The sequence below is a fragment of the Anomaloglossus baeobatrachus genome, chromosome 4 (assembly GCF_048569485.1).
Source record: "Anomaloglossus baeobatrachus isolate aAnoBae1 chromosome 4, aAnoBae1.hap1, whole genome shotgun sequence".
Taxonomy (NCBI): Eukaryota; Metazoa; Chordata; class Amphibia; order Anura; family Aromobatidae; genus Anomaloglossus; species Anomaloglossus baeobatrachus.
The window spans coordinates 301,724,543-301,741,487 of NC_134356.1; the positions used below are offsets into that span (position 1 = coordinate 301,724,543).

Sequence of the window (16,945 nt, forward strand, 5' to 3'; positions counted from 1 at the left end):
CATTGGGGCTCACAATCTAGAGTCCCTATCTGTATGTCTTTGGAGTGTGGGAGGAAACCGGAGTACCCGGAGGAAACCCACGCAAACACGGGGAGAACATACAAACTCCTTGCAGATAGTGTCCTTGGTGGGATTTGAACCCAGGACCCCAGCGCTGCAAGACTGCAGTGCTAACCACTGAGCCACCGTGCGGCTCCTGCCTACAATGGTAAGCCGATGGAAGTCAGTGCTTACGAGCATCAGCAATGGATTCATTTCACTGCCTCTGTCAGAGATTGACAAGCAGCTTTTAAATGGCTAAAGACAGCAATCATAGCTATCTCTGGCTGCTGTAGTACGAGGCAGATGCTGGCTCAGTAACACAGCCAGCATCTGCCACGTATGAAGTCAGTTTTTACATGGACAGCATTTGGACTGAAAAGGTTCTCCCATCTATTTCCATGAGACGTGCTGCCAATAACGATCGTTTCCATTCCGGCACCAACGATCCAATCACCCAACATATGAGCGTTCTGCTCGATCATCGGGTGGTTGTCGCTATGGTTACATTACCAGATATTTGCTAGACTATTTCCCAATTATTGCCATATAGAGCCCTCACGTCAGCCGAAACAGCCAGTGTTGGTGGCTCTGATGTGTATGGGGACCCCTGCCAGATGATGTTGGGGTAGATATGCATCAATCACATCTGATATCAAGATGATCCTTTTTGTTATTGGAGACATAACTGACATCACAGGATTCATTATTTTGTAAGTATTTCTAAGTACTGCTGCCTGTGCAGAGGTTTGCATTACCATGGACAACCCCTTTAAGGTCTGGACTGAAATAGAAAAAGACTGTTCATATTCACTGACAGCAAACAGACCCTGAAAGCAGCGCCAGCATGAGGAGACTATGCTGAGTGATGGTGAGCGGAGGTAGCAGGGGTCCAGCCTGCAGTGATGGACCGAGGTGTGAGGAGGAGGCGGGCTGCAATCTCCGCTCAGCACTCCCCCCTCCCCCACACTGAGGCGCAGAGCTTGTTTTCATCACGTGACGGGGGCTGCGCTGACCAATAGGAGCAGAGCCCCGCACCCTTCCTGGCCGGCAGGGGGGACGCGAAGGGGAAAGTTTCCTCACACAAGTGGGACTTTTCTTCTGCACGGACCGAGGCTCCGGGGCACTGCGACACTGCGGGCACCGTGCGCGTTATGCCAGTGGCCCGGCCCGGAGGAAGGAGTCGCCGCTAGTACCGGACTGTCATCGCGCACCATGGCCGCCTGCACCAGGATTTGCCTCCCGCTCCTGCTGGCTCTGGAGTGTGCGCTCGGATTGGGCTCTCAGTGGGGGTCGTGCCCGGCTCCCTGCCGCTGCCTCGGGGATCTGCTGGACTGCAGCCGTGGGGATCTACATATGATACCGGAGAACCTCCCGGGGTGGGCCGTACAGCTGTGAGTATACGGAGCCGACGGTGTGCGCGCGGGGCCCGAGAGGAGATGTGGTGTGCGCCATGTGTACCCAGGGCAGTGCCGTGCCCATCACTATAGTGTGCGCCATGTGTACCCAGGGCAGTGCCGTGCCCATCACTAAAGTGTGCGCCATGTGTATGTACCCGGGGCACTGCCGTGCCCATCACTAAACTGTGCGCCATGTGTACCCAGGGCAGTGCCGTGCCCATCACTAAACTGTGCGCCATGTGTACCCAGGGCAGTGCCGTGCCCATCACTAAAGTGTGCGCCATGTGTACCCAGGGCAGAGCCGTGCCCATCACTATAGTGTGCCATGTGTATGTACCCGGGGCAGAGCCGTGCCCATCACTATAGTGTGCGCCATGTGTACCCAGGGCAGTGCCGTGCCCATCACTATAGTGTGCGCCATGTGTACCCAGGGCAGTGCCGTGCCCATCACTATAGTGTGTGCCATGTGTACCCAGGGCAGTGCCGTGCCCATCACTAAAGTGTGCGCCATGTGTACCCAGGGCAGTGCCGTGCCCATCACTAAACTGTGCGCCATGTGTATGTACCCGGGGCAGAGCTGTGCCCATCACTATAGTGTGTGCCATGTGTATGTACCCGGGGCAGAGCTGTGCCCATCACTATAGTGTGTGCCATGTGTATGTACCCGGGGCAGAGCTGTGCCCATCACTATAGTGTGCGCCATGTGTATGTACCCGGGGCAGTGCCGTGCCCATCACTATAGTGTGCACTATGTGTATGTACCCGGGGCAGAGCTGTGCCCATCACTATAGTGTGCGCCATGTGTATGTACCCGGGGCAGTGCCGTGCCCATCACTATAGTGTGCATTTTGTGTATGTACCCGGGGCAGAGCTGTGCCCATCACTATAGTGTGCGCTATGTGTATGTACCTGGGGCAGAGCTGTGCCCATCACTATAGTGTGCGCTATGTGTATGTACCCGGGGCAGAGCTGTGCCCATCACTATAGTGTGCGCTATATGTATGTACCCGGGGCAGAGCTGTGCCCATCACTATAGTGTGCGCTATGTGTATGTACCTGGGGCAGAGCAGTGCCCATCACTATAGATGGTGTATGTACCTGGGGCAGAGTAGTGCCCATCACTATGGATGATGTATGTACCTGGGGCAGAGCAGTGCCCATCACTATAGATGGTGTATGTACCTGGGGCAGAGCCGTGCCCATCACTATAGATGGTGTATGTACCTGGGGCAGAGCAGTGCCCATCACTATGGATGATGTATGTACCTGGGGCAGAGCCGTACCCATCACTATAGATGATGTATGTACCTGGGGCAGAGCCGTACCCATCACTATAGATGGTGTATGTACCTGGGGCAGAGCAGTGCCCATCACTATAGATGGTGTATGTACCTGGGGCAGAGCCGTGCCCATCACTATAGATGGTGTATGTACCTGGGGCAGAGCAGTGCCCATCACTATGGATGGTGTATGTACCTGGGGCAGAGCCGTGCCCATCACTATAGATGGTGTATGTACCTGGGGCAGAGCAGTGCCCATCACTATGGATGGTGTATGTACCTGGAGCAGAGCCGTACCCATCACTATGGATGGTGTATGTACCTGGGGCAGAGCAGTGCCCATCACTATAGATGGTGTATGTACCTGGGGCAGAGCCGTGCCCATCACTATAGATGGTGTATGTACCTGGGGCAGAGCAGTGCCCATCACTATGGATGGTGTATGTACCTGGGGCAGAGCCGTACCCATCACTATAGATGATGTATGTACCTGGGGCAGAGCCGTACCCATCACTATAGATGGTGTATGTACCTGGGGCAGAGCAGTGCCCATCACTATGGATGGTGTATGTACCTGGGGCAGAGCCGTACCCATCACTATAGATGATGTATGTACCTGGGGCAGAGCAGTGCCCATCACTATGGATGGTGTATGTACCTGGGGCAGAGCCGTACCCATCACTATGGATGGTGTATGTACCTGGGGCAGAGCAGTGCCCATCACTATGGATGGTGTATGTACCTGGGGCAGAGCAGTGCCCATCACTATGGATGGTGTATGTACCTGGGGCAGAGCAGTGCCCATCACTATGGATGGTGTATGTACCTGGGGCAGAGCCGTACCCATCACTATGGATGGTGTATGTACCTGGGGCAGAGCAGTGCCCATCACTATGGATGGTGTATGTACCTGGGGCAGAGCCGTACCCATCACTATGGATGGTGTATGTACCTGGAGCAGAGCTGTGCCATCTGATGTATGGGGCAGAACTTTACCCATCACTATACTTGACTCGAGTGCAATGGCCTATATTGTGCTGGGTTTTCAGGAGATTCCACAAACCTAGGAGTTGTCACATTTTGCTAATACTGCATATACTGTACTCATCACCACCAGCCCAGGGCTGCCATATTGGTGGGTCAAAGCCTATGACAAAATGAAGCATAATATGAATTTATTTGAAGAATTTATTAACTACTAATAAAACATTAATTGAAAATAATAAAATATTTGACTAGCACACCTTGAAGACCTCTGCCCCACTGGCTACTCATGTCTTCTCCTGGGGTTTATTGCCAAGTGTTTCAATCTGGTAGAACAATCTTGGTCATTAAAAAAAAACCAAAAAAACAAAAAAAAACCCCTCTGCCTAGCCGTAAAGTAATTTGTCAGGCAAATTCTTCCCACACCTTGGTAATGTAACCCTATCCATGGAAGCTGGGAGCGCAGATCTCCGGCTGCACACATCTACAGCTGCGCTGTTATTTCTGTGGAATGAAGTTACGTATTCATAATGCAGATGTTTTACTCTCTAATTTGATACATTTTTGTTTTATTTACATTGCGATCAGATTACACACTTTCCAGAATATTTGCATTATTTAAAAAAAAAAAAAATATATAGCCCTAATGGGGACAGTGTGTGTGTATATGTGTGTGTGTGTGTATATGTGTGTATATATATATATATATATATATATATATATATATATATATATATATATATATATATATATATATATATATATATATATATATATATATATATATATATATATATATATTTATTTATTATCTCTGCTCTTGTTGATTTCTACACACGGGAGTGGTCCCTCTCGGGTGACAGGACAGGCATTTGGTGTTCTTTGAGGTTTTTATTATTCCTGACACAAATTAAGATTAAAATTTACTGGCGGGATGTGTTTTTATTTATTTATTTATTTTTTTTTATTGCTTCTGTTTTTTTAATTGTTATACCATTTTCGTGGAATAAAAATCTTGCTCCAGATTGGAATAAAATTTGGGGTGTAAGGTATGCCAACGAAGGTTGCTACAATTTTTTTTTATTTATTTTTATTTTTTTTGCCTCCATGGTAGAAACATTAGCTGTCAATTATTTGATTGTTTATGAGTTAACAACCACATGGACTTAACTAAAGTTATGAGATAGTTTACACTGGAGGCGTATACTTTGTCTCCTATGTGAGACTGACCAGTCAGCAACATAGAAGTGCGGAAGGAGCTATGATGTGAGATTATTGAACCTGAACAGTCAAGTTTGGTGTTCGGACTGAACACTGACTAAGGCTACTTTCACACCTCCGGTTTTTGCAATGCGGCACACTCCGGCACTTTTTTTTGCTGCCGGTTGCGATTTTCCTTTAGATAGACTTTAATTAGTGCCGCATTGTGCCGCATGGGCTCCCGTTCGGTCCGGTTTTTGCCGCATGCGGCAGATTTAGGCTACTTTCACACATCCGGTTTGAGCAGTGCGGCTCAATCCGGCTGTGAAAACTATGCAACGGATGTGGCGAAAACACCGCATCCTTTGCATAAGTTTTTACATGCGGCCCGTCCGTTTTTTTCCGGTTGCGGCATGCTACTGAGCATGCGCAGTGGAAAAAACCGCATGCGGCTGCCGGATGCGTTTTTTCCGCATCGCGCCGCATCCGGCCTCCATAGGGATGCATTGGGAAAAGCGCCGCAGCGGCCGGATGCGGCGCGATGCGGTGTTTTTTGCCGGAGCAAAAAACGTTGCAGGGGACGTTCGATCCGGCCGCGGCATCAGCTAAATTTGCCGCATGCGGCAAAAACCGGACCGAACGCAAGCCCCTGCAGCACAATACGGCACTAATGTAAGTCTATGCAAAAAAACCCGCAACCGGCGTTACAAAAGCGGTTTTTCTGCAGAACGCCGTATTGTGCCGGAGAGCAAAAATCCGGATGTGTGAAAGTACCCTTAGCCGATGCGGCGGCCGGATGGAACGTTGCCTGGCACGTTTTTTCGTGCGGCAAAAAAACCCGCATCGCGCCGCATTCGGCGCATTTTTCAATGCATGCCTATGGCGGCCGGATGCGGCGCGATGCGGCAATAACCGCATCCGGCCGCCGCATGCGGTTTTTGCCACTGCGCATGCTCAGTGGCATGCCGCAAGCGGCAAAAACCGGACTGGCCGCAAAGGAAAAACTTATGCAAAGGATGCGGTGTGTTCACCGCATTCGTTGCATAGCTTGCACAGCCGGATTGAGCCGCAGAGCTCAAGCCGGATGTGTGAAAGTAGCCTTAAAAGGAAGGTGTCGTCAAAAAAATTTCATTCTGTTTATTTATTTTCAATAACTGAAAAAATATAAATTATTAATGTTATGTTTAAATAATATTTTTAGTTGAGAAAAATATAAAAAAAAATGTAAGTTTCATATTTTCCACTCTTACACAGCAGCAGCTGCTGAAATCCTACTGTAGAACTAGCTCACAGCTGCAGTAAAAGTGGGTAGAATCTGCTCTCCTGTGTGTGATTTCACCTCCCCCTCCCAGTCTGGGTGTTTCCAACAGTATAAGGGAAGATGAAGTTTAGGATCACAGTGCGGCGCCATTTTGATGGTGACTGCAGATGTCACACCGCGATCACCGCTCCCAGCCGCATGCACTCACCTCAGACCCGCTTCCCCCGCAGCTTGTCCTGTCAGCAATCACAGTACATAGCAGCAGAGGCCCGGGTGGAGAGTGGCGGGGGGGGTGGAGTGGGGGGGTGAGCAGCGGCGGGGGGGGTGGAGTGGGAGGGGGGTGAGCGGCAGAGTGGGGGGCAGCATATCCGGATCAGTTACGGTGCAGTCACCGCTGTCTGGCACTGGTACTCGCCCCATCCATCCTCGCGGCTGACAGGGGGAAGTGGAGCACATAGCATATACTGTGAGCTCCACAAAGATGGCGCTGATCTCCTCCCTCTGCTGTGTTGTGGACAGCCCAGGGGGCGCATCCAGATGACAGCAGACGCTGGTTCTGTGTTGAGTATAGAGGTCGGAGCTAGACAACAGTCTTCTATGCACAAGTGCTGCCATAAAGGAGGTGAGTAACTGTCGTTACTCACAGCAAATCCAAGATGGCAGCCCCCAGTGCTTCAGTAACACTAGAATTAAATCAAAACTAAATAGTGAGTATTTTTTGGACCATAAGACGCACTTTTTTTCCCCCAAATGTTGGGGGTGCGTCTTATGGTCTGACTATTGGGCTGCAGCCGGGAATGAGGGTGCTGCGGTGGAGCGGGTCATCGGGGGCACGAGCAGGCAGTAGCAGCGCCTGCCGTGACCACGTGGTCCCGCTCATTACATATGCACGCCCATCCTCCCGCCCATTTCTCAGCGCTGAAGCCGGCGCTGACAGGTGGGCGGGAGGACGAGCGGGGACGCGTGCATAGTAAAGAGCCGGTCCGCATGATCACCCCTGGCAATTACAGCCTGGAGTGATCATGTGCGGCTGTATTCACTGCCCCCCGCGCGTCATAATCAGCGCGGGGTGCAGTGAATCAGTACACTCACCCGTCCCCGTGTGTGGAGCCGCCCCCTGCTGCACGCGATGTCTTCCTGTCTGTGCCGGTCAGCTGATCTGTGCTGAGCCGGTCAGCTGATCGGCACAGACAGGAAGACAGCGCGATGAAGCAGGGGAACGGCTCCACACACACAGGTCAGCGTGCCAGAGAGGAAGATGTGATCGGTGCTGCAGGGAGTGAGGAAAAGGTGAGTATAAACGTTTATTTTTTTTCTCTGTGCTATAGGATGCAGACCATATACCAGGATGGTATATGAGCACGATGGGGGCATATAGCAGGATGGGAGTATATGAGCAGGCAGGATGGGGGTATATGAACAGGATGGGAGTATATGAGCAGGATGCATGGGGGGTATATGAACAGGATGCGGGTATATGAGCAGGATGGATGGGGGGTAGATGAACAGGATTGGGGTATATGAGCAGGATGGATGGGTGAATATGAGCAGGATGGATGGGGGGGTATATGAACAGGATGGGGGGGTATATGAGCAGGATGGATGGGGGGGTATATGAGCAGGATGGATGGGGGGTATATGAGCAGGATGGGGGTATATGAGCAGGATGGGGGTATATGAGCAGGATGGGAGTTTATAGCAGAATCATGTACAAGGCAGGAGGATCATTACCAGGATGGGGTACCTTAGTAGAGAATTTGGGGACATTACCCCCATAACAGTGTCAGCAGCAGATCATCGCCCCATAACAGTGTGTCATGACCACATTTTTTTTGCTTAAAGATTTATTTTCCTATTTTCCTCCTCTAAAACCAGGGTGCGTCTTAGGCTGCTTTCACACTACGTTTTTTTTAACATGCGTCATGAACGTTTTTTTGCTGCAAAAGCGGATCCTGCTTTTACAGCAAAAAAAACGCATGCAAACGCATGTGTTATTTTAAAGGATCCTGTCACTTTAAGTTTATGGGCAGGCATTGGAGTCATGTGATCGGGAGTGAGGGGAACTGAACGTGAGACTGGGAGCCGGCATCTAACAGCTGTGGAGGCTCGTAACCAAGGTAAACATCGGGTAACTTGCTTGGATACCCGATATTTACATTGGTTACGAGCGTCTGCAGCTGCTAGGAGCCGGCTGCCTGCTCCCTGCACACGTAACCAAGATAAACATCGGGTAACTAAGACTGCGGTTACCCGATGTTTACCTTGGTTACGAGCGTCTGCAGCTGCTAGGAGCCGGCTGCCTGCTCCTTGCACACGTAACCAAGATAAACATCGGGTAACTAAGACCGCGGTTACCCGATGTTTACATTGGTTACGAGCGTCTGCAGCTCTCAGGCGGGGGAGAGAGGGAGGGGGGAGAGAGGGAGGGGGGAGAGAGGGAGGGGGGAGAGAGGGAGGGGGGAGAGAGGGAGGGGGAGAGAGGGACTGATCACCCGAGGCTGGTTTCTGGGCATGCTCAGCAGAGCAAGCAGGATCCTGTCTATCAGCATGCCAGCGTTCACATGCGTTTGTGTGCTGTTTAGTCAGGATCCAGTAATTTGCAGTATTTGGACGCAGCTCAAAAACGCTACAAGTAGCGTTTTTGAAATAAGTTAAAAAAACTGCAAGTCGCTGGATCCTCACTATAACGCACACAAACGCAGGTGAACGCATGTTGACGCAAGTCCATTGCAAATGCATTGAAATGAAAACTCATTTGCACTGGATCCGTTTTTGCGTTAAAAAAACGTTAATCACGGATGTTAAAAAAAGTGTGAAAGCAGCCTAATAGTCTGGTGTGTCTTATAGTCCGAAAAATACGGTAATTTTGTATTAAAAATACTTTATTTCATAATCACTACGAAAAAAAAACAAAACGCAACACCTTCCCTTTAACAAAAAGATTTCCTGTTCCAGTCCTTTTAACTCCCTCGATGGAACATCTGGGTGCTCGGGTATGCTCGGTACTCAGCCCAAGGCAAGCCGCTTGAAGTCTGTGTAGCTCTCCCTGGGGGTAACAACAACATTATCGGCTGTAGTATGTAGAAAAAAGAAGAAACCTCCCCCGGAAATGATCTGTATGTGGTGGGGTGTGGGGCGCCCAACTGCTCAATCACTGGCTTCCAATAGGGTTAAGATCAAGTCTGGGTTCCAAACGAAACTTTTTATCTAAAGTCCGTCAGAACCTGCCAAACCTGATCTTCAATGGGTCCACTCATCTCTACCTGTGATGTCATAAGGGTCACATGACCAGAGTTCACGGATCCTACCAGCCAAGTGTGCCGCCTAAATGAGCACTGAAGGTAATATTTCTACACTTGTGTTGTGTAATATAACTGTTCTACATGTTTGTGCCACGTATTATCTTCAATTCTTATTAGGCTGCACTCTAGCTGGCGGGACCTATGAACTCCGGTCATGTGATCTTGATGACATCAGAGGTCCTTCTGCACTTGTATGTTGATGACTGCTTGTGATTGGTCAGAATCCTAGGAGTCAGAAGTACATGCCTCCGGGGAAAACTATCTCATAACTCTGACTTGGCTGATATCTCTGCAATGTAGAATTAAAATTGAAAAAAAATCCACTATTACATGGTGAGTCCGGTTCAAAATGAAAAGTTGGTAAAACAGTTGCCTGAAATAATCTATATTTTAATGACACTTGTATAATTTGTGAAAACCTTTCCGGTTGTTTCTAATTTTAAGCTACAGATGAGGCTTGAAATGAGATGTGGCTAATTGTGAACAATTCCATCATCTGGAGGCCATGTTATCTTCTTCTGGACGCGGCTCCAATGCCAGCACAAGGGAAAGTACATTCCATATCAATTGTATGAAGGGCTTTTGGCTGCAATGTAGTCCAGAGGGCAAGCTACTCAGTGTGTGCAGTGGTACATTTTTCGTTTTTCTCCTCCTTTCTATATAGTTTATTATTATTAATAATAATAATAATAATATAATTTTATTACATATATAATTTATTATTTTTCTTTTTTTTTTCTTTTTTTACATTCCTTCTTGTAATCCCAAACTTATCCTGGATCTGTAGTAGATCTATTAGAAAAAAAAGATGCCTTCTCATGCATTGTATCAGGGGATTCTTCTCTGGTAGCACGATGTTTTACCCAAGGCTTAATGGGAATTTGTCACCAGCTTTTTGCTCCCCATAATGTAAAGACAGGGACCCTGAATCCAGTGATTTGTCACTTACTGAACTCTTTGCTGTTATTTTGATAAAATCTCTGTTTTCTCTGCTGCAGAGCTAGCAGTTGTACGGAGCTCATGAATATGCTGGCCTGGCAGCAGGACAAGGAGTGCTGTAATGATGATCTACTACTGATTAAACAGTGATTTTATCAAAACTACACTAAGTAGCCCAGTAAGTGACACATCACTGGAATCAGGATCTCTGCTCCTATGTTATGCTGCTCTCGGATTAGGTGGCAAAAATCTGACAGATTCCTTTTAATAAATCTTATAACTGCCTTCCCCTAATGTGAATAGGCGGAAAACCATAACTGAGTTCTAAATTGGAAGTCTGGAGTTGGAATGGTCACAAGTAGGCATTTGCACTAGGTGGCAACTGCCTAAGAACAGCCACAAAGTAAGCATTTTTTAAGCTAGTCCATTCTAACTATATAAAACCCTCCCCCCTCCCTGGCTGGGTGGTCAGGAACATGGCAGAGAAGGCATGTGACTGAGCCAAGAGTGTAGTCTGGTTTCCTGCCAATAAAGTTTGGTGGCAACCTGCCTGTAAGCTGTGGCCAAAGCTCCCACAAAGCCAGCACATCAGCCAGAAGCCTCTACTTACTACTGTCCCTGTCTTTCCTCTTCTTCTGATGTACTGTGCTGTGATCCACCTCCCACTTAGATTATATCATGCTGCCATAACATCTCTGTATAATAGATTTATCTTTTTCCAGTATGTGTTAGTGACTTATTGAGTCAGGATTTGTACTAAAATAGTGTATTATGTTAACATTCATGTTTCCATTCGCTAACTGCGCATGCTGGCTGCAATCCTATGTGTATAAACTGCCTAACAACAAGTCTTCACTCCGGGGTCCTCAAACACCCTCTCTGTAGCACACAGACTCATTCAGATGAGGCCGACTCTCAGGTTTAAGGGATGTGCTTTAAACCTATTCAGGTTTTTGACACTTGTGTGTGTGTGTGTGTGTGTGTGTGTGTGTGTGTGTGTGTGTTTTTTTTTTTTTTTTTTCTTTTTATTATTAGATTTGCGCTTCTTGTCCTTTCAGGAAGAGTTTCCAGAAGTGTCCTTATTCCCAGGCATGCCTTAATCCGCAGGCAGGCTTTATAATGACATGTTAGGCTATGTGCGCACGTTGCGTACAGTTCACTGCAGAAATTTCTGCAGCGATCTGAAGAGCACGTGCGCTTTAAATCGCTGCAGAAATGTCCGTAGTGAAGCCGACTCCATGCGCTCTGCCTGCAGCTCCTGCCATAGACCGAGCGTGGGGCTGCATGCAAAGCGTACGGAAGAAGTGACATGTCACTTCTTAGAACGCAGCGCTTCGGCAATAGCCGAAGCGCTGCGCTCTAAAACGCCACGTGCGCACGGCCCCTGCACAATCTCCATAGACTGTGCAGGGGACGCAGGACGCATGCAGTTACGCTGCGCTACAAAGCGCAGCATAACTGCATGTATTTACGCAACGTGCGCACATAGCCTAACACCTCTGTACACCACTGATAACACAGAATCCATCTTTCACAACAGGTGATGTTGGAGCTGACCCATTCCCCCCCCCCCTCCACCCCCCATTCACAATAACTTTTTATTTTATTTTATTTTTTTTCCTCATTAGGTGGGTCAGAGTCTGTTCATTTTGGCTATGTACAGGTGTTTACTGAAACAGGAAATTTTAGATTATGGAGAAGCTTCAGTGGCCAGTGTGAACAGCTTAGTGAACCTGTCAGGTGCAATATGCAGTGAGAATCACGAGCAGTTCTGGGTGTATATTGCTAATCCCTGCCTAACCATCCCTGTATATACTAGCATAGATAAAGAGATCTTTAGAAAACGTATTTCTAATTTCTAAGGCTATGTGCGCACGTTGCGTAAATACATGCAGTTACGCTGCGCTTTGTAGCGCAGCGTAACTGCATGCGTCCTGCGTCCCCTGCACAGTCTATGGAGATTGTGCAGGGGCCGTGCGCACGTGGCGTCTTAGAGCGCAGCGCTTCGGCTGCTGCCCGAAGCGCTGCGTTCTAAGAAGTGACATGTCACTTCTTCCGTGCACTTTGTCGGCAGCTCCTGCTCTGTCTATGGCAGGAGCAGCAGGCAGAGCGCATGGAGTCGGCTTTTTTTTTTTTTTCTACGGACATTTTCTGCAGTGATTTGAAGCGCACGTGTGCTCTTCAGATCGCTGCAGAAATTTCTGCAGGGCTAGTACGCAACGTGCGCACATAGCCTAAAGATCTATCATATGCTAATGAGCGAGGAGACTGGTCCCCTGGGCGTTATATCCCCCGAATATCCGCCCTCTAGTATGGTAGTACACCCACAGGGGCGTACCGACATGCTATTCAATGCAGTGCATACCTGTGTTTACTGTCAATGCGCTTCTGAATGCCCGGCACTTTCAGTCATGCGCAGTAGTCCTCTTGAAAGCCGGGACGCATACACCCAACTTCATACTGCACATGAACAGAAGTGCCCAGCATTCAGAAGTGCGAACACAGGTATGCGCGGCACCGCTTGTGAAGCTGCATTGAATAGCATGTGGGCGTACTACCATACTAAGAGGGTGGTTAGTCGGGTAATATAACGCCCTTGTTGTCCCTGCGCTCATTAGAATACCATAAAAGATCTTTACGAAAAGTATTTCTAAAGATGTCTTTATCTATGCTAGTGTATACAGGGACGGTTAGGCAGGGATTAGCAATATGCACCAGAACTGCTCATGGTTCTGGTGCATAATGGACCTGATAGGTTCCCTTTTTAAGATGTCTAATTTTAATTTGATCCGTATTACATTATAAGGGGGGGACAGTTTGCTAAAAATTAATTTTTAGCTGTCGCTACATGTTGATTAAAGTCTGTATTTCCTTATATTATCAAAGATGATAAACTCTACAAATAAGTGAACGTAGTGTTCAAGTATAGGTGGCAATGCACATCAATAACTGGCCGGTGAGTTCATCAGCTTTCACCTCTTCCATCTCCCCATACACATGCACTTTTGTGTGTTTTCAGCGTACGGTGGAGAATGCTGCTGCTGGGCTCCTCTGGTGACCTATCTTCAGACCTTGAAGTTCAGGAGCCTGATCCTTCTCCCCTGACATCCTCTGTCGAGGGACGATAGGTCAGCCAAACTATCTGGTGGGTCATTCATACAGCAAGACTGTCATGAGCAAGCCTTCCTAAGTGATGCTTGGTTCCTGATTAATCTTTCAGCCACATGCACACCTTGAGTTTGGGAGTTATTTACCTCAGTATTTGTAGTCAAAACCAGGAGTGGAACAATCGGAGGAAAAGTAGAATAGACACATGGCACCACTGCTGCATTTATTACCACTCCTGGCATTGGCTACAAACACTGAGTAAAAAAAACCTCACCAAATACTCCACGTGTGCACATGGCCTAAAATGGCTGCCAATCACCAGACAAACTAGTAAAACTCTTATGAGGGAAATCTTTTGTGCTGTATATGTTGTGAAAACAGGACCTGCACCCCCAATCTGGTACATATCTATTAGCAGGCTACTAAATGACCATTTACCCAATTGGTGCTACCTCACTGATTCTAGAACCGTTTTTGTTTTTTTATTTATTTATTTATTTTTTTTTCTTGCCCCTCCATTCCTAAGATTTATTATGTTCCGTGGTAACAACGATGGAAATTTTCACTTCAGTCAACTGGGCGTAAACCACAAAACGTCCACAACCAGTGCAGCAGCACCAATTAGAGGGGGACCTAGGTATACATTTTTAAAAAAAAAAAAAAAAATATCCAATGATGGGGCCTGTTTTGTAAATCCCAGTCCCGTGACAATACTCCTGTGGTCTCTGACTCCTGTGTTCCCTGTTTAGTTTCCTGGAGCAATAACATCCTGCAGCAGTCACTTGCCTGTGCAGAACATTGATGCTCCTGGACAAGGAATTAAGACTGGTTGGGAAAAGCCATCATGAGTAGCAAAGGATTTATTTATCAGATGCGTAATGCTTAATTTCCTTAAAGGTACTCAGGTTTTTACCACCTAATCTGAGAGCAGCATGATGAAGGAAAAGTGATCCTGATTCCAGTGATGTCACTTACTGGGCTGCGCAGTGTATCTTTTATGAAATTGCTGTTTAATCAGTTGTAGATCATCATTAGAGGACAACTTGGTGAGCTTCCGGGTAGTCCAGCTCATTCATGAGCTCTGTATAACTGCTAGATCTGCAGCAGAGAAAACTGATTTCATCAAAATGACAGCAAACAGCCCAGTAAGTGACACATCACTGGAAGCAGGGTCTCTGTCTCTACATGATGCTGCTGTCAGATGGGGGAGCAAAAACCTGATGACCGATTTTTACCTGTAAGGTTTTACTCACATTAGCGTATAAATCGGATAAGTGCTGTGCGAGGGGGGGGGATTATACTCAAATATGTGGTGTTCAATGAGGCAATGCAGATTTATTTTGCAACTTATTTCTAAGCAATCCTTAAACCCTAACTCTAACATGGACCTCCCCCAGCCATGGACCCCCAAGCTCAAACTTGCTGCTTCAGTCATATGGGGCTGTGAAGTTTTGGTCCATAGTCACACTGTGACACACGGATGTGTGAATTCAGTGTTACTGCCACATGCCTCTCTATTACAGTTCAGCGCCATTTGTGAATTGTGTTGCAATACTTTTCCCTTCTTGGTTTTGGCTTTGCTGCTCTCCTCTGTGTGTACACTCATGTCTGGCCGGGACGTGCCTTCAGTCCCCATTTTCTCTCAGGAAATTGCTCCTAATCTCTTCCACATGTCAATAAATAGTGCGATCAGGTAGTTAGAAATACCTCTCAAACAAATCTATTGCAGTGTGGGTCACATTTCTATAAGGGAACCAATCTGATCACATGCGTTTTGTGGTTTACGCCCAGTTGACTGAAGTGAAAATTTCCATCGTTGTTACCACGGAACATAATACATTTTTGGAATGGAGGGGCAAGATAAAAAAAAAAAAGCAGTAAATTGTTCTGTGTAGATATACAAATTGTCTCTTCAGAGAGGAAGAAGACTTAACTCTAGCCCACCTATTGGAAGCAGCAAACCTAATAGTCAATATTGTATTGTATTGTACCATCACCCATTCCCTATAGACTGTGAGCCCTCGCGGGCATGGTCCTCTCTCCTCCTATACCAGTCTGTCTTGTACTGTTAATGATTGTTGTACGTATACCCTCTTTCACTTGTAAAGCGCCATGGAATAAATGGCGCTATAATAATAAATAATAATAATAATAATAATAATAATAATATTGACCCTTTAGGGCACTTTCACACTTGTGTTGTGCGGCATCCGTCAAAATGTGTTGTGTAACGCATGTGACTGATTCCTTGCAAAAAGTTTGATAATAAAGGCAACGGATTCCAGTGAAATAACGCGTTGCGGTAAGTTTTCTTTAGCCGACAGCGAAAGAGCCCCCATCATCACCGCACACCCCGGCACTACCGCCCCCATCATCACCGCACACCCCGGCACTACCGCTCCCATAATCACTGCACACACCCAGGCAATACCTCAGTGACGTCCCTGCTGACAGCGCAACTCCCTTCAGTTTCTGCATGGAGCTCGCAGGAGCAGCGAAGTTCTACTGCTGCTCCTGTCAGCTTCATGTAGCAGAGCTGGATGCGTTGTGGGACCTCGTGGATTACACCGGACCTGGAGGGTTATTTGGGGATGTTAATAAAGTGGTGAAAGAGGGTGTGGTGTGGTGTGTTTTTTATTTTTTTTTTTGTTGTGTTTGTTTTTTTGTCTTTTATTCCACGTAAAGTGTTGTTTTGTTTTTTTTTTTTTTTTTTTTTTTTCAGGTGTATGTGTTTATTTACTTTCACTTACAGGTTACTCATGGAATGTGTCTCATAGACTCCTGCCATGATTAACCTAGGACTTGGTGGCAGCTATGGGCTGCCATTAACTCTTTTACCTTGATTGCCACCGCACCGGTGCAATTCTGGATGAGCCAGGTAGAGTCCCGGGACTGTCGCATGTAATGGATACGGCAATTCTGGGCGGCTGCTGGCTGATATTTTTAGCCTGGGGGGCTTCCCATCCTGAGCATACCAGCTTCCAGCCGTGTTGCTTCACCTTGGCTTGTATCAAAATCGGGAGGGGGGGGGGGTGAGACCGCACGCCGATTTTTAACATTTATTTATTGTACTGTACGATATAGACCCGCCCACCGGCGGGGGAAGCAGAAAATACGAGATTGAATAATGAGTGGCCGGCATTTTCAAAAGGGAAAAAGCCACCAGAGCTTTGTGACAGCCATGCAGCGCCAGTGATCGGGGAGTATGAGAGAGGGGGAGAGACCAGGAGTGATTTTAAACGATTTAGATTGATCTGCTGGACATGCTGAGCATGCTCAGTAGAACGTGACAGAATCAGTCAGCGGATTCCGCCGCTTAGCGGATAGCGGCGGAATCCGCCACCATAGACAATCATTAGACACCTTGGCGGATTCCAAGGGAATCCGTCAAGGTGCGTTATTTTAAGGACCAAAAAAAACCGCAACATGTAG

General features: G+C 47.4%; 1 protein-coding gene across 3 annotated transcripts in view; it reads left to right on the plus strand.

Annotated features, from left to right (window-relative positions):
* Nucleotides 1-1,087: 1,087 nt before the first annotated feature.
* LOC142303521 (leucine-rich repeats and immunoglobulin-like domains protein 3) overlaps nt 1,088-16,945 on the plus strand; it is a 69,448-nt gene continuing 53,590 nt past the window's right edge. For all 3 annotated transcript variants that reach the window (XM_075344950.1, XM_075344951.1, XM_075344952.1), the window contains exon 1: nt 1,088-1,433. In XM_075344950.1, coding sequence (XP_075201065.1) covers nt 1,255-1,433 — 179 coding nt within the window. In that variant the 5' untranslated portion in view covers nt 1,088-1,254. The remainder of the gene's footprint in view (nt 1,434-16,945) is intronic.